This window comes from Macaca fascicularis, chromosome 19 (assembly GCF_037993035.2).
Source record: "Macaca fascicularis isolate 582-1 chromosome 19, T2T-MFA8v1.1".
NCBI classification, from domain to species: Eukaryota; Metazoa; Chordata; class Mammalia; order Primates; family Cercopithecidae; genus Macaca; species Macaca fascicularis.
The window spans coordinates 17,153,845-17,171,976 of record NC_088393.1 but is presented as its reverse complement, the minus strand read 5'-3'; the positions used below and the strand labels follow the sequence as shown (position 1 = coordinate 17,171,976).

General features: G+C 50.8%; 1 protein-coding gene across 3 annotated transcripts in view; it reads right to left on the bottom strand.

Moving 5' to 3' along the window:
- Positions 1–14,486, bottom strand: part of SIN3B (SIN3 transcription regulator family member B) — a 50,641-nt gene extending 36,155 nt beyond the window's left edge. For all 3 annotated transcript variants that reach the window (XM_045379608.2, XM_005588342.4, XM_005588343.4), the window contains exons 1-4: positions 14,353–14,486; positions 13,980–14,086; positions 12,231–12,384; positions 1,367–1,567 (exon numbers count right to left, since the gene is read on the bottom strand). In XM_045379608.2, the coding sequence (XP_045235543.2) occupies positions 1,367–1,567; positions 12,231–12,384; positions 13,980–14,086; positions 14,353–14,463 (573 nt within the window). In that variant the 5' untranslated portion in view covers positions 14,464–14,486. The remainder of the gene's footprint in view (positions 1–1,366; positions 1,568–12,230; positions 12,385–13,979; positions 14,087–14,352) is intronic.
- Positions 14,487–18,132: the final 3,646 nt, after the last annotated feature.

Sequence of the window (18,132 nt, the reverse complement as noted above, 5' to 3'; positions counted from 1 at the left end):
AGAATCCCATTTCTTTACTCGACATGTCAAGGCCACCCAGATATCATTTTAAAAGATTTCTGCTAATTAGCCAGGCGTGGTGGCCCAGGCCTGTAGTCCCAGCTGCTTAGGAGGCTGAGGCAGGAGAATCGTTTGAACCTAGGGGGCTGAGGTTGCAGTGAGCTGAGATTGAGCCACTGCACTCCAGCCTGGGTGACAGCAAGACTCCATTTAAAAAAAGAAAAAAAAATGGGTTCTGCTGCTAAAAAAAATTACAAGTGTAAGAGACTCCATGTCTGGGTGAAGAGGACGTCTAAGCCCCACTCATGACACAGATGTCCCTCGCCACCAGCCCACCTGCACTGCCCAAGTCCCCTGCAGACGCCCCGATGCCGCTGTCTGCTCCGGCCCCCGGACCTCTGCACAGGCCGTTCCTGGCACCGAGAACGTCCACCCTTCCTCCAGGCTAACCTGCCTACTGGTTCCGACTGATCTGTCAAGATTCAACCTGACCGTCCGCTCCCTGGCCCCGGACGGGCTGGGAACCGGGCTGGGAACCATGTTAATCCTGACTCACCTCTCCTGCCCACATCCTTTCTTTTCCACCCCAATCCACCTCTGAGTTTCTTCCCATCACTGCAATGAACAGCTAAGCAGGAGTAGCCATTTGTCTCTGTAGCCCCAGTTCCTGGTGCCGAGCCCAGTTGTCATCAGCAAAGTAAAGGGTGGTCATATTGCCTAAGCAATAACAAAGTCATCTGATAAAAAGACGGTCTTGGCCAGGTGTGGTGATGCACACCTGTAGTCCCAGCTACTTGGAGGGCTGAGGCAGGAGGATTGCTTGAGCCCCGGAGGTCGAGGCTGCAGTGAGCTATTATCACACCACTGCACTCCAACCTGGGTGACAGAGCAAGACCCTGTCTCAAACAAACAAACAAACAAAGGTGACTGGGCACGGTGGCTCTCACCTGTAATCCCAGCACTTTGGGAGGCTGAGGTGGATGGACTGTCTGAGCTCAGGAGTTCGTGACCAGCCTGGGCAACATGGCAAAACCCTGTCTCTACAGAAAATACAAAAATTAGCTAGGTGTGGTGACGCGCGCCCATGTTCTAGCCCCAGGTAGCCTCCGCTACTTGGGAGGCTGGGGTTGGAGGATGGCTTGAGCCCAGGAGGTAGAGGCTGCAGTGAGCCGAGTCTGTGCCACTGCACTCCAGCCTGGGCAACAGAGCCAGACTCTGTCTAAGAAAAAACAAACAAAAAAGCCCACAACTAATTAGAATTTCACAGGATTTTATGAATTCTGACAGGAAAATCTGTCAGATATCTGCGGGGCCTCAAACTGGATGAAATCCAAAACCCACAAGGAATTGTAATCTGAGCTCTTACCTGGTACGTGTGCAGGATCTCCAGGAACGACCTGTAGATTTCCGGGTGGTCTAGGAAGCGGGTCTTAATCTTATTCACATAGCTGATGGCGTTGTTGAATTCCACGGAATCGGACTCCAGGGGTACCTGGGGTTTGTCCTCTTTATACGGCACCTGCTGCTTGAAGTCCTCTGCACCGTCCCCGTGGTTGTGCGAATTCTCCTGACAAGGCGACAATGAGTTACTGCCAGGCCCGACGCCGGAAACAGACTGTGAAAAACGCCAGGCCCAGCCACTGTCTGCACAGGAACGGAAAAAACTCAGCACGGAGCCAGGTTTTATTAGAGACAGGGAAAGGTTACTTCTGAGAGCCCGGAGGCAAGCAGAGCGGGGTGCACAGGTGAGTCTCCCCAGTTCCCCTCCGCCCGATCCTTACCCATCTACTCAAAGAACACTACAAGTTCAATGAGCACCTTCCATTTGGAAAACTTCACATTCAGGAGAAATGTACAAAGTGGATGTTGAAGCCTCTGCGGCGCCAAGTGCTAGGCTGCGTGTAATAGAGAAGTCTCCCACGCCTTCTGCAATCTGTTTCAGCAAGATTGCCTTCACGTGGGAAGGCACCTGCTGCCAACAGTGATGCCAAGGTAGGATACATAAGGTGGGGACCCTGGAGGTTAGAGGCGACCCACCGTCCAGGTTGTGGGGGACTTCAAGGGACATGACATTTTTGGTGCTAAGCCCCAGGCCAATCGCAACGAGGTGCATCGGTTGCTTGGGAGAAAAGACAGGCCCTGAGCACCCACCAAGAATGCCCTCTATGCGTGTACTTTGCAGCCGATATGAGCAAAAATAGAAACAAGCTTGCCTCCCATGTTGTGGTGGGACAGGACCATGCCCCCAAAGGAGGAGCTGTTGTTTCTAAACCAGAATTATGCTGCACTATCCCCAGCACACAAGGGCTGGGTCTCCAGCCAGTCAGGATTCCTCCAGCCTGGCTGAGGTTTTTGCTTGGACAACCCCTGCGTGGTGAGTCCCAGAGAACGCTCTTTCACCAAAGTAAAATGACGCCACCTCCCAGCACTCCTGCGTTTTTCTCCGTGGCCCCTGTCGCTACCTTACGGATCATGTGTTTTACTCATTGTATTGTCTGCCAGTCCCTGACTAGATGGTGGACTCCACGAGGGCGGGGGTTTTGATCAGGGCTGTATCCTCAGTGCCTGGAACAGTGTGAGGAACGGAGTGGGCTTCACCCCGTTGGGGATGATAAAGTGAACGGATGAAGGGACACACAGACTTCACTGTTTCCGCTGCCCTGCGGTGCCCAACACTGCATGTGACCCAAACGCTGACCCTGAGGATCTACTGGGACAGGCAAGGCCAGGCACATCACTGCTGTCTTATACTGAAACAGGTACCTCTGCTGGGCACAGGCACCATCAGCGGGGTGAGTGCATTCATCAGCTCAGGCTACCACAATGAGGTAGCCCAGACTGGCTGAAGCAACAGAAGTCAGTAGTTCTCAGTTCTGGAGGCCAGGAGGCCAAGGTCAAGGTGCCAGGAGGTTTGGTTTTCTGAGGCCTCCCTCCTTGGCTTGCGGACGGCCACTGTCTGTGTCCTCATGTGGTCGTCTCTCTGTGCACGCATGTCCCTGATGTGTGTTCCAATCTCCTCTTCTTATAAGAACACCAATCAGACTGGATTAGGGCCCACCCTAATGGCCTCATTTAAATCACCTCTTCAAAGGCTCCATCTCCAAATGCAGTCATGTTCTGAGGTGCTGGGGGCCAGGGCTAAAATACATGAATTTGGGGTGGAATGTGGGGTGCAAGGATGACACAATTCTGCCCAGAACAATGGGTACAGAGACAATTGTAGAAAGTCTCAGCTGAGAAAAGCAGAAATACAAGACGCAGAGCAGCCGCGATTCTAAAACAATTTCTCCTCGGTGGCGGGATTTGTTCTTCTTGTTTTGAGATGGAGTCTTGCTCTGTCTCCCAGGCTGGAGTGCAGTGGCACGATCCCAGCTCACTGCAACCTTTGTCTCCCAGGTTCGAGTGATTCTCCTGCGTAGGTGGGATCACAGGCGCTGTGCGACCACGCCTGGCTAAATTTTGTATTTTTAGCAGAGATGGGGTTTCACCATGTTGGCCAGGCTGGTCTCGAACTCCTGACCTCAAGTGATCTGCGCACCTTGGCCTCCAAAGTGCTGAGATTACAGGCGTAAACCACTGCGCCCAGTCAGTCGCAGGATTCTAAGATTCTCCGGGGATGTCCGCGAGGATTCTCTTTGCTCAGGCTCACAGGGGGCTGCGTCTGTTTCTCCACGGTGCACAGGTTTGACAGCAGAAGCGGTTGGAACACGCAGGGTGTGGGTATGTAGGGAAGCAGCATGGAGCCAAGGTCTGTTTCAGAGGCAGCTGTAGGCTCCCTGCGAGCCCCCCACCACTCCAAGGAGGCATTTCCAAGCTCCGCATGCATCTGATCCCCTAAAGTGTGCCACTGCGACAAGATAGGGAACCACACTCTAGACCAGGGCTTGGCAAAAAGAGCCAGATGGGATGGTACAGCCACTGCGGGGGACAGTGTGGCAGTTCCCTCAACAGGTTGACCATGGAATTATTACTACCATATGACCCAGTAATCCCACTCCCAGGTCTATACCCAAGAGAACTGAAAACAGGTGCTCAGGCCAGCTGCAGTGGCTCACACCTGTAATTCTAGCACTTTAGGAGGTTGAGGTGGACAGATCATTTGAAGTCAGGAGTTTGAGACCAGCCTGGCCAACATGGCAAAACCCCGTCTCCACTACAAATACAAACATTAGCCAGGTGTGGTGGTGCACACCTGTAGTCTCAGCTACTTGGGAGGCTGAAGAACTGCTTGAACCCAGGAGGCCAAGAATGCACCACTGTACTCCAGCCTGGGCAACAAGAGCAAAACTCCATCTCAAAAAAAAAAAAAAAAAAAACCAGGCGCGGTGGCTCAAGCCTGTAATCCCAGCACTTTGGTAGGCCGAGACGGGCGGATCACGAGGTCAGGAGATCGAGACCATCCTGGCGAACACGGTGAAACCCCGTCTCTACTAAAAATACAAAAAAATTGGCCGGGCTTGGTGGCGGGCGCCTGTAGTCCCAGCTACTCGGGAGGCTGAGGCAGGAGAATGGCGTAAACCCGGGAGGCGGAGCTTGCAGTGAGCTGAGATCCGGCCACTGCACTCCAGCCTGGGCGACAGAGCCAGACTCCATCTGAAAAAAAAAAAAAAAAAGGGGCCAGGTGCGATGGCTCATGCCTGTAATCCCAACACTTTGGGAGGCCAAGGTGGGCAGATCACAAGGTCAGGAGTTCGAGACCAGCCTGGCCAACACGGTGAAACCCCATCTCTACTAAAAACGCAAAAAAATTAGCCAGGTGTGGTGGCAAGAGCTTGTAATTCTGGCTACTTGGGAGGCTGAGGCAGGAGAATCCCTTGAACCTGGGAGGCAGAGGTTGCAGTGAGTTGAGACCCCGCCACTGTACTCTAGCCTGGGTGACACAGCGAGACCCTGTCTCAAAAAAAAAAGAAAAACAGGTGTTCCAACACATCCTCATATATGAATGTTCGCTGCAGCACTATGCACAACAGCCGAAAGGTGGAAATAGACCAAACATCCATCAACAGATGAGTGGGCACGCGAAATGTGGTCCCGCCACACACTGGAGAATGATTCAGTCTTGAGAAAGGAAGCACTGATACTGGCTCCGATGTGAATGACCCCGGAAAACACGATGCTGAGTGACATGACAAGCCAGACACCAACGGCCACACGGTGTATGACCCCACTGATATGAAATGTCCAGAACAGGCAAATCCATAGAGATAGGAAGCAGACTCATGGTTGCCAGGGGCTAGGGGGAGAGGAGAATTAGGAGGGTCAGGGTTTGATTTTGGGGTGACGTTAATGTTCTGGAATTAGTAGTGATGGTTGCACAGTATTGTGAATATACTAACACCTTAAACTGATGATGATGAATTTTATGTTATGTGAATAGTATCACAATATGAAATAGTTTAAAAAATTTAATCCTTTGAAACTGTAAAAATCACAACCAATCACGCTGAGCCAGGCTGGCTTTGGCCGCCAAGCCGCCATGTGCCGACTGTGCTGCTCTAAACCACCCAGCACAAGCCCAGCTTTCTCTCTCTCTTCTGGCACCTCCTCTCTCCCCGTGCCCTGCCGGCCTCGTCAGGCAGAGTTTGAACTGCCTCCCACACCATGACAAACCATCCTGCGTGGCTGACACATCCATCTGAGCATCCACACACAGCCCCACCTGGGTACCGATTACCAGAGCCTCAAATGGCAGGCACCTCACAGACACACAGCAGCCCCCCAACTGCCCCGGCCTTACGTACCTCAGCACCGGCCCACACTTTTACCCAGAGAATCAGGCATCCTGGGATCACCCCAGACTTCTCACTCTCACTGACACTCCCCCGCTCCTGATCTATATCATTATCCACTCTGCCCCCGTCACATGGGAACCCCCTCTGGTCCTTGTCACCAGTCACTCTGTCCCCATCACTCGGGGCACCTCTCTGGTCCTTATCGCGGTCCACTCTGTCCCAATCACTCGGGGGACCCCTCTCCAGTCCTTGTTACCATCCACTCTGTCCCCATCAGTCTACTTAGTCCCCATCACTTGGGGACTGTCTCTGGTCCCTGTCACCATCCACTCTGTCCCCATCGCTGTCCACCTCTGTCCCCATCACTCGGGGGCCTTTTCCACTCCTTGTTACCATCTATTCTGTCCTCATCACTTGGGGACTGTCTCTGGTCCTTGTCACTATCCTCTCTGTCCCCATCACTTGGGACCCTCTCTGGTCCTTGTCACCATCCACTCCATTTCCATCACTTGGGGCCCCTCCCTGGTCTCCCAGGGGCCTCCTGACCCCGATTCTCAGCACAGCAGCAGAACTGCCTCCCAGAACCATCCGGTACTTCTCACGCTCCTGGCTCCCTCTCCCCCTTCTCTCCTTCAGCTCCTGACCCTGCCGTTCTCCTTGGCTGTTCCTCAAGCACACCCACTCACTCTCACCTCAGGCCATCACACCCCACCAGAACAGTCCCTCATGAAACAGGTCTTGCCCACAGCACCTCCTCCCACCCTTCCTCGGCCTGCTCCATCCTCTGTCTGCCCCCTCCCGCACGCAGACTGAATCTGCCCATCTGTTTCTCACCGGACCCTCACCTTGACTATACTGGAACCCTGAGAGCAGGGCCTCTGAATAAACCCCAGGGCCTGACTCGCAGAACCCTCAATAAATTCCAGGGCCTGGATCGGAGAAGGGGTCACCGCCTGCTCCAAGAGCCAAGAATATACAAACACAAGAATTGACTTGTTGACAACTAGCGGGACTTCCCCCAGACAGTAGGCAGGGGGCTCCCTTTGAAAGTCGAAGGGCTGTTTATGTTAGGAGCTGCACGTTAAGGGGTTATCTCTGTCTCTGTCCAAGCCGGTTGTCATCTTCCACGAGGCAGGGTCTGCCCTGAAGAGGACCCGCTAGCTGAGAGCGGCCACGTTCCCACCAGCATCCAGTTTCTCATTCCTGCACCATGCACTGCCCGCTGGCAATGTTCCAGAAGGTGGATACGGTCATGAACAAGACAATGGAGGGGCCCACCTCATCTTAAGGACTCACCATCTACCAAGGAAGGAAAACCAACAAGAAATAATGGATTTCGAACTTCTTTTCCTAGCCGTTTTGAAATATATAACCCAGGGTGGCGTAAGAATGACACAGGGTAGGGACTAGGGGGGTTCTCTGTAGAGGTGACATTACAACCAAGGCCTGAATTACCCGACAGGAAATGATGCTGACTCAGGAGGCCGAGGCGAGGCTCCAGTAGGAAGCGGTTCCTTCCTACAAGTTCCCTGGGTTGTCACTGGCCACACACCATGGCCTGTGTATGTCTTTCCCCTTTAGACTCGTGTTCTCAACTGGAGCAACTCCGACACCCAGGGGATACTCAGCAACACGGAAGACACTTCAGGTTATCACATCTGGAAGCAACTGGTGGGTGGAGACAGTGCCCAGGGTGGCCCCTCGCCATAAAGAATAGTCTAGCCCCCAAAACTGAAGTTAAGACACCCTGCACCAAAGGCTGCCCGAGGCTGGGACTCCCTTATTCACCTTCCTTAGACCTATGGGCCGCTCCCTACTTGTCAGTAGCCAGCAGGCTTTGTGATAAACTGAGGGGGAAAAAAATGATACTTTAAAACAGTCAAACTAGAAAAACTAAGAAACAGAGAAAATACTGGCCAGGAGTGGTGGGTCACACCTGTAATCCCAAAACTTTGGGAGGCCAACGCAGGAGGATCACTTGAGTCCAGCCTGAACAACATGGTGAAACCCTGTCTCTATTTTAAAAATGTAAAAAAGGCCAGGAACAGTGGCTCACGCCTGTAATCCCAGCACTTTGGGAGCTGAGGTGGGAGGATCACTTAAGGTCAGGGGTTCGAGACCAGCCTGGCCTACATGGTAAAACCCTGTCTCTACTAAAAATACAAAAATTAGTTGGGTGTGGTGGTGCATACCTGTAATCACAGCTACTTGGGAGGCTGAGGCAGGAGAATGACTTGAAACTCAGAGGCGGAGGTTGCAGTGAGCCGAGATCACGCCACTGCACTCTAGCCTGGGTGATAGTGAAACGGCGTCTCAAAAAAATAAAAAAGTAAAAAAAATTCAATTAAACTAAAAAAAAAAAAAAAAGAACTTTGGGAGGTCGAGGCAGACAGATCACCAGGTCAGGAGTTTGAAACCAGCCTGACCAACATGGTGAAACCCCATCTCTACTAAAAATACAAAACTTAGCTGACAGTGGTGGCAGGCACCTGTAATTCCAACTACTCAGGAGGCTGAGGCAGGAGAATCGCTTAAACCCGGGAGGCAGGGATGCAGTGAGCCAAGATCATGCCATTGCACTCCAGCCTGGGTGACACAGCAAGACTCCGTCGCAAAAAAAAAAAAAAAAAAAAAAAAAAAGATGGCCAGGTGCAGTGGCTTACGCCTGTAATTCCAGCACTTTGGAAGGCTGAGGCGGACAGATCACGTGAGGTCGGGAGTTTGAGACCAGCCTGACCAACATGGAGAAACTCAATCTCTACTAAAAATACAAAATTAGCCAGGCACAATGGCACATGCCTGTAATCCCAGCTATTCGGGAGGCTGAGGCAGGAGAATAGCTTGAACCGGGAAGGCGGAGGTTGCAGTGAACCGAGATCGTGCCATTGCACTCCAGCCTGGGCAACAAGAGAGAAACTCCGTCACAAAAAAAAAAAAGGAAAAGAAAGAAAGAAAAAAGGAGTATCACCAGGGCCTCTGTGTGTGGGAAACCCTGTGAGGCTTTCAGATGATGGCCTCTCAAAGGACTCCAGGGAGCCGAAAGCTCAAAGGACTCCTGAAGCCACGCAAGTCACAGCCTGGACTGGGACATCTCTCATGTGTCTGTGCTGAAGCCACTCAAACAACAGCCCAGACTGCTGGGAAGCAGGGCTGGAAAACTGACAGCACCTGTGTCAATATCAACTGGAAGCGAGTGGGCTCCTAGGTGCCCCGAAGAGAACAAACCTCTACAGCTAAGACAGGAAGCCCTGGAAATGACTGTTCCTGGGCTGCAGGAAGATGACCAAGGCCCTGCTGAGTAGCTACTAAGTGAAAAGTTCTTTTCAAGCCTTTCCCCAAATCAATGGGCCTGCACCGTCGTCATTGTCACCTAAGCCACCTACGGGGAGACAAGACTGCCAGCCCTCCACGGTTGGGGACCCGCGGCTACTTAAAGGAAGAGCCAACTCCAAATACAACCACAGTGTGGCGCCTGTCATGATCTAGCCCTGAAAGTCGAGTTACTCCACGGGCAGGGACTCTGCTGAAAGGCAGTGTCCACATGCTGGATGCACAGTTCACATCTTTCCACTCTGGCTCTTTCTGAATGAGTGACAGGAACAACACCCAGTGTTTCCACAGCGTTCAGGCTCTGCAAAGTGCTCTCATGGATGCTCCTACTGCAAACGAGCTTGGCTTTCTCCCGCAGTCATAATTGTTCCGGAGATTAATCTTGCTAAGGCTTTCATGGTCTGAGGCGCTAGCAGTACATCTGGATCCTGGGGCTTCATTTGCAAACAGGAAATCGAAGGCTCTTCGGAGTTCAGTGGCCACACGCTTCCAAGTTTCCCTTTAAAGCTGAGACTCCGCCGGGTGCGGTGGCTCATGCCTGTAATCCCAACACTTTGGGAGGCAGAGGCAGGCAAATCACAAGGTCAGGAGTTCGAGACCGGCCTGACCAGGTGGTCAGGCCATTAAAAATACAAAAAAACTAGCCAGGCATGGTGGCGCATGCCTGTAATTTCAGCTACTCAGGACGCTGAGGCAGGAGAATCTTTTGAACCCGGGAGGCGGAGGTTGCAGGGGGCATGATTGAGATTGCACCACTGCACTCCAGCCAGCGACAGAGCGAGACGCCATCTCAAAAAAGAAAAAAAAACTGAGACTCGCTCCTTGGTTTTCAGGAGACAACAGGCGGACAGGGTCTTGCACAGAGAAGCAGCAGAATTTTTTTTTTTTTTTTTTTTTGAGATGGAGTCTTGCTCTGTCACCCAGGCTAGAGTGTAGTGGCACAATCTCTGCTCACTGCAACCTCCGCCTCCCGGGTTCAAGCAATTCTCATGCCTCGGCCTCCCAAGTAGCTGGGATTACAGGCATGCGCCACTGTGACTGGCTAATTTTTGTATTTTTAGTAGAGACAGGGTTTCACCATGTTGGCCAGGCTGGTCTCGAACTCCTGACCTTGTGATCTACCCGTCTCAGCCTCCCAAAGTGCTGGGATTATAGGCGTGAACCACCGCGCCTGGCCGAGCAGCAGCAGAATTGACACGCACCTTGTACACAGAATTAATACAAAAGCACTGCCACATTACCCTTCGCTGTTCTCTTTCCAACTGACTGCAGAGTGTCAGATCCCTAACTGACTGGACAGTCTACCATCTCTTCCATCAAAGGACAGACCTACCAAGTGGATCCAGCAGTAGATTCTGACACTCCCTGCTAAAACTCTCGGGGTGAGGCCTTGGAGGAGGTTGGGAGAGCTGGTTCACTTACACCAGTGGTTCTCAACAGGGGCACTTTTGTCCCCAAGGAGATACCTGGCAATGTCTGGAGACATTTCTGGCTGTCAGAACTGAGTGAAGGTCTGGTGGGTGCAGGCTAGGGATCCTGCTAAAGATCCCACAACGCACTGGGAAGCCCCCAACAGCAAAGAATTATGCCTTAAATGGCAATAGTGCTGAGGTGCAAAAAATGACAATGGACATCTTATAAAAGGAAATATTAAGTAGGCTTTCTTTTTCTCAGAGGCACTAGTGAGCTCAAGCATGAAGACACCGCAGAGACAGAAGGGGCAGTGAGCCAGGCATGGTGGCTCACTCCTGTAATCCCAGCACTGTGGGAGGCCAAGGTGGGCAGATCGCTTGAGGCCAGGAGTTCAAGACCAGCATGGGCAACATAGTGAGACCCTGTCACTACAAAAATAATAATAATAATAAATTAGCTGGCCATGGTGGTGCACACCTGCAGTACTAGCTACTAAGGAGGCTGAGACGGGAAGATCACTTGAGCCTAGGAGGTTGAGACTGCAGTGAGCTATGATGGCACCACTGCACTCCAGCCTGGGCAACAGAGTGAGACCCTGTCTTTTTTTTTTTTTTTTTAAAAAAAAAAAAAGAGGCCGGGCCGGGCGCGGTGGCTCAAGCCTGTAATCCCAGCACTTTGGGAGGCCGAGACGGGTGGATCACGAGGTCAGGAGATCGAGACCATCCTGGTGAACACAGTGAAAACCCGTCTCTACTAAAACTACAAAAAACTAGCCAGGCGACGTGGCGGGCACCTGTAGTCCCAGCTACTCGGGAGGCTGAGGCAGGAGAATGGAGTGAACCCGGGAGGCGGAGCTTGCAGTGAGCTGAGATCCGGCCACTGCACTCCAGCCTGGGCGACAGAGCGAGACTCCGTCTCAAAAAAAAAAAAAAAAAAAAGAGGCCAGGCATGGTGGCTCATGCCTATAATCCCAGCACTCTGGGAGGCTGAAGCAGGCAGATCACTTGAGGTCAGGAGTTCAAGAACAGACTGGCCAACATGGAGAAACCCCATCTCTACTAAAAATACAAAAATTAGCCGAGCATGGTGGCACATGCCTGTAACCCCGGCTACTCTGGAGGCTGAGGCAGGAGAATCGCCTGAACCACAGAGGTTGCACTGAGCTGAGATTGCGCCACTGCACTCCAGCCTGGGTGACAGGGCCAGACTCTGTCTCCAAAAAAAAAAAAAAAAAAAAGGAGGGCCAGCACCTATCACCCAAGAAAGGACCAAAGCCACGCCAGGAGTCCCAACTGAGCTAATAATCCTATCAACAATGAAACACAACCACCATAAACGTGGCTATTCACACACCATCTCGACCACTTTATTTTGTAGGTGGTACTGACAGTGATCAGAGGCAGACGAGGACATACCCAAATACAAGGGCAAGCCTGCCTGGTATGCTCGCTGGGAAAGCCTCAAGCCAAGACCTCAGCAACTGCTGGGGTGGTTATTCTGTGTTAGGAGGATACCTCCCTGACATCTCCTCTTGATTTAAATCTTCCAAACAGATCAATTTGGGAGGCAGAGGCTGCTTGTGTAGGTGTTTCCATATCTATTTTGATTTGTGCTAGAAGCAATGAGCATGTCTAGAAAAAGAACAGAGCTTAAGTGGCTTTCTAGCAATGATACAAGAGAGACACGTGGCCCAACCTGAGTAGCAAGATACACGCAGTGAAGGCTGAGATCACCCGAACCACTGTAGCAGCATACCTGGCTCGTCAGAGGCGACTGTATGTTTAACTTGCCATTCTTGGGAATGTCTATTCTGTATCCAAGGGGAAGAAAAGCGTTGAATCCAACAATGAGGTCAGGGTGCTCGTGGAAGAGCTGTGAGACACGTCTGATGACTCCAGGAGTATCGATGCTAGAAGAAACAACGGAAGTGGGCAAAAGGGTCTTAGGAAGTAAATGAAAAATGTAATCTATTCCCCACTCCCTTGATACTGCCACATAAAAACCTTCTCAACAGACAACAAAGGAACCTAAAATGCGACCCACCAGGCACAGTGGCTCCTGCCTGTAATCCCAGCACTTTGGGAGGCCAAGGCAGGCAGATCACCTGAGGTCAGGAGTTCGAGACCAGCCTGGCCAACACGGTGAAACACTGTCTCTACTAAAAATACAAAAATTAGCTTGGCGTGGTGGTGCGCGCCTGCAGTCCCAGCTACTCAGGAGGCAGAGGCACAAGAATCACTTGCACCCGAGAGGCAGAGGGTTGCAGTGAGCCAAGATCACACCACTGCACTCCAGCCTGGGAGACAGAGCGAGAATCCGTCTCCAAAAAAAAAAAAAAAGTGCTCCATGTGATAGCATCTGTACACCATGATCTATCTCCTGACTGGCTAGGCCTGAGCTCCTTGTTTCCTCCTGGTGGGAATGAGAGAATACTGACATTGCTCAGCTCCCCCAAAACACTCCAAGAATGAGCACTCTCGGTTCTGAAGATGTCAGGAGAGCCAACCGCAAGGCCTGGACTCCAAGAAGTGGCAGGAGGCCAAAGTCCTCCAAGCAATGTGAAAAATTCCCTCATTTCATATCAGATAGAGATGACTATGACACAGGTTTCCATCTGAGCAAACAATTGCAATCCATAAATACCAATGGTACCGCCAAGTATGGGAAACGTGTAATAGGAGGGGAGAGATGGAGTCTCCCTTCAGGTTGCATCGCAGCCCAGCCCTTAGCACTGGGCTCCTGGAAGGAAACCAGGCCAACCCCACCATGTTTCCTAAGAGGGGGCAGCAGTAAGGTAAGGATATGACCTCCATGAGTCTGACTCAGAGGGTCTGAGTTCTAGTGTCACCTCTGCCACTTAGGTGGGTCCCTTACCCACTCCAAGTCTCAGTGAGCCTCCTATAAAAACAAGGGCATGATCCCAGCGTTTCCCATCTATCTGTAATCCTCCTTGATTCTGGGCCTGCAAAATCAGCTCATGTGTTTTAAACGTTTTCTGTGTGCCAGCTCCCTTACTAAGCATTTTATGCGTCTTACTTCCAAGCAGGCCTGGGACCACAGTGAGCCCAGAGAAGCACCTTGAGGACAAGATTAAAGGGGAAGAGGGTGCCAATAATTTCAATCATCAAGACAAATAACATTTTACAGAGTTTGAAAATAAAAAATCAAAATGGGTCCCACGAAGTCTTTCATGAACAAAACTAATTTTAAAATCAACATATTAAATCGAGGCAGGATTTGACTCTATGAGTGTGCACGGCCTTGCCCTCCCTGCCTCCCCCCAGATCCCTGTCCCGCTTCCAGGAATCCCCACAAAGCTCCACAAGGTGGGTACTATCCATTTTCATTTTTGTTACGGGAAGGAGCTAAGACTCTGAGAGATTCGACAACCTGCGCAAGGTCACCCGGCCCAGGGGGGCAGCCTGGGGAGGAGAGGTCTCACCCCGCTAGGCCTGATTCCGGCCCAGGGGGGCCCCCCGAGGTGGAAAGGGGCCCCGCGGGTACCTCTGGCTTTTGAACTCCTTCATGATCTCCAGGAAGCCGTTGTAGGTGGCGGGGTCGCTGCCAAAGCGGATCTTCACCTGGTCCAGATAGGTGAGAGCGTCTTCTACCTGCAGAGAGGGGGAGGGTCCCGGTGGGCCCGGGTCGCGGGAGGAGGGGACGAGCGGACGGGGTCCCTGAGGGGAAGAGGATGGGCTGGGCCTTCGGAGGGCGGAGGTGAGAGGTGAGGGGTGAGGGGTCCGGGGCCGTGCAGAAGGGAGGCCGAGGCTGGGCCGGGGCCGGGCGGGGCCGGGGTCGGGCGGGGCCTGGGTGAGGGGCGCCCGCCCGCGGGGTCCAGAGGATGGGGTCCCCGAGTGAGGGCGGGGACGCCACTCACGTGCACTGGCAGCTTCTCGTGGCCCGCGGAGCCCGAGCGACCCCAGCGGGCGCCGCTCAGCCCCCGGCCCGCGGGGCCGCCGCCACCGCTGCAGCCGCCAGCGTGCGCCATGTCCGAAGTCGGAGCTGCGCCCCGCCCCGCCCCCGCCCGAGGGCCTGCCGCGCATGCGCAGCCTCCGCCTTTGGAGGCGGGGTTTGATGATGTTAGAGGGGCGGTGCTCTTTGAGGGACTAGTCGTGAAGATCTTCTCCTTATGATTGGTATCATAATTAATGATTTATATAGCAGGGGTAGGCGAACCAAGACCCACCGGCTGCTTTGTCCGGCCCTGCAAGCTCAGAATTATTTTTACATGTTTACATAGCTGGGAGAAAAATCCAAAGGAGAAGAATAGTCTATGAACTGTGAAAAGTTTCTGAAATTCACATTTCAGTGTCCCTGAATAAAGTTTTATTGGCACACAGACACGCCCACGCGTTTACCTAGCATCTCTGCCTGCTTTTGCCTTGCAACAGAGTAGGTAGTTGCTAGAGATGCTACAGATCTGCAGAACCTGAAGTATTTACGATCTTGCCTTTTATGGAAAAAGTTTGTTGGCCCCTGCTTTATAGAGTTGATAGGACAATGAAGTATGAACACCCAGCGCCCTAATACAGGGCCTTGCGTGGTGAATTTTTACTAAATGGCCTTTGAGTTACTCCTACTCCTCCCACCTTCACTTCCCTATCCTTGGCCTCATCACTTCCCATCTGGACCAGTTTAGGAGCCTCCTACCCCTGGTACTTTCTCAGCCCTGGTACTATCAAGAACTCTAGGCTGGGGTAGTGGCTCACGCCTGTAATCCCAGCACTTTGGGAGACAGAAGCGGGAGAATTGCTTGAGGTCAGGAGTTCAAGACCAACCTGGCAGCATAGCAAGACCTACGTCTCTACTAAAAAAAATTAAAATGAGGCTGGGCGCGGTGGCTCACGCCTGTAATCCCAGCACTTTGGGAGGCCAAAGCAGACGGATCACAAGGTCAGGAGTTCGAGACTAGCCTGGCCAATATGGTGAAACCCTATCTCTACTAAAACTACAAAAGTATTAGCTAGGCGTGGTGGCAGGCACCTGTAGTCCCACCTACTTGGGAGGCTGAGGCAGGAGAATCGCTTGAACCCAGAAGGTGGAGGTTGTCGTGAGCCAAGATCGTGCCGTTGCACTATAGCCTGGGCAACAGAGCAAGACTCTGTCTCAAAAAAAAAAAAAAAAATGAAAATGAAAAAATTGGCTGGGCACTGTGGCTCACGCCTGTAATCCCAGCACTTTGGGATGCCAAGGCGGGTGGATCACCTGAGGTCGGGAGTTGGAGACTAGCCTGACCAACACAGAGAAATCCCATCTCTACTAAAAATACAAAATTAGCCAGGCTTGGTAGCACATGCCTGTAATCCCAGCTAATCGGGAGGCTGAGGCAGGAGAATTGCTTGAACCCAGGAGGTGGAGGTTACAGTGAGCCAAGATCGTGCCCTCGCACTCCAGCCTGGGCAACAAGAGCAAAACTCTGTCTCTAAATAAATAAATAAATAAATAAATAAAATGAAAAATGAAAAAATTAGCTGAGCGTGGTGGTGCACACGTGTAGCCCCAGCTACTCGGGAGGCTGAGGCAGGAGGATTGCTTATGCCCAAGAGTTCAAGGCTGCAGTGAGCCATGATCTTGCCACTGCACTCCAGCCTGGGAAGCATAACAGTGCCTTTTTTTTTTTTTTTTTTTAGCATCTTGTCTCTTAAAAAAAACAGAGAAACAAAAAACTCCACTCATTCCACCACTGCTTTCAAACCTCCAAGGTCTTCCTATTTCTAATGAGATGAAATCTAAGCACCTACATTGCAGGCTGTCAGAATTGGTCCTTAGGAACCTTTTCCTGCAGGATTTTCCACCAAAGCAAACTGCCTCTGTGCAGAACTTCACACCATTGCCTGACCAACTTGGCTGCTTCCTGGCCCCAAGCATTGGCACTCACCATTTCCTTTGCCAAAAGTCCTGTCATGCCTCTTTGTTATTCAGAAAGCACCTGTACATCCTTTTAAACACAGCCCAAATATCCCTTTCCCTCAGGAAGCTTTCCCAGTCCCCTTCTATGTCTCCCCTCTGTCCCTTGTATTTCATATTTGTTTTGTGTCCATCTCTAATAAATCCCTGACACAGCCTCTCAGTCAGCATTCATCACATAAATAAGCATTCAATTAATGACCAAATGCATTCTATTTTTACAAGTGAAGAGGTGCAGGAAAGTTGAGAGTAAATTGGCATTGGCTGCATCATTTACCAGGCACCTTGCTAAGTGTCAGGAATAGAATGGTAAAAAGGAACGCAAATTTGGCTATTAAGAGCTTTCAGTATTTCAGGATAGGAATCTAGTAATCACACAAATGTAAAGTTTCACATGTAACAAATACTTTAAAGAGAAGGTATACATGTAACAGTTCCTAAATTTCTGTTGCTATGGCTGTGTAACAAATGAGCCCTTGACAATCCCAGCACTTTGGGAGGCCAAAGTGGGGGGATGTCTTGAGGCCAGGAGTTTGAGACCAGCCTGGGCAGTATAGCAAGATCCCATCTCTACGAAAACATTAAAAAGAAAGAAAAATGGAAAGAAAAAATAAAAACATTGTAAGGTCTGGTCTTTCTGTAAAAGAGAAGAAAAAAAAAAAAGGCAGTTCAAGACTTAGTGTAGCAGGACGAGACGCAGACAAAAGTTCTCAGACACCGGTTGTAGAAGGAAGGTCTTTATTCAGCTGGGAGCATCGGCAAGCTACTGCCTTAAAATCCAAGCTCCCCAAGGGTACAATTTCTGTCCCTTTTAAGGGCTCACAACACTAAAGATTTCACATGAAAGGGTCATGATTGATTTGAGCAAGTAGGGGGTATGTGACAGGGGCTGCATGCACCAGTGGTCAGAGTGAAACAGAACAGAGCAGGGAGTTTCACAATGTTCTTTTATACAATGCCGGGAATCTATGGATAACGTCGGTTTCTAAGTCATGAGTTGATTTTTAACTACTAGGTTTAGGCCAGGCAGGCCCAGGCCGGGTTTTGGGCCTGGTGCTGGGCTGCCTGTTTTTGGTTTATTTCCTTGTTTTTTCTTAAAACAGGTACTGAGTATAAAACAATATAAAGCAATATGAGAGGGTCTCTGTCTTTCCTCATTTCCCCCCTTTGAGACTCTCACTTTTTATTAGTGGGAGTTCTCACTCTTATTTTTGTTACTTATGTCTTTTTGTGCAATAGATTGATAGTGATTTATATAGTACACTTGTGCTGAAGCATTTTGGTGAACTAAGGTAGGAATGAAGTTTTTTATCATTTGAAGAAGTACAGGTAGCAAACAAGGGAGCAGTCAGCAGGTTTTTATTACTATTATGACTTTTATAGTAAGAGTTTTAAATCCTCCTAGTGCTGGGAACTAATTTTTAAACATGGCTTCAGGGTCAAATTCATGCTACACTTGTACGGGCACGTGTGTTGGTTTTGTCATATTTTTAGCTATGTCTTTAACTACTTGCCTTTGATTATCTATGTGTCGACAGTAATTAGTAAAGTTAAATTTTTTATAGACCTCTTTTTCAGCTGCTAGCAAGTAGTCCAAAGCCAATCTATTTTGATAGATAGCATTTCTTATCTGAGTTTCTTGCCAGGCCAGAATAGTCAAAACTTGCCCGGTTTTATTAGTGATGATTTCTAAAACAGCTTGCAACCGTATGATTCGGTTGAGCATGTAAATGGGGGTCCAGTATCCCCA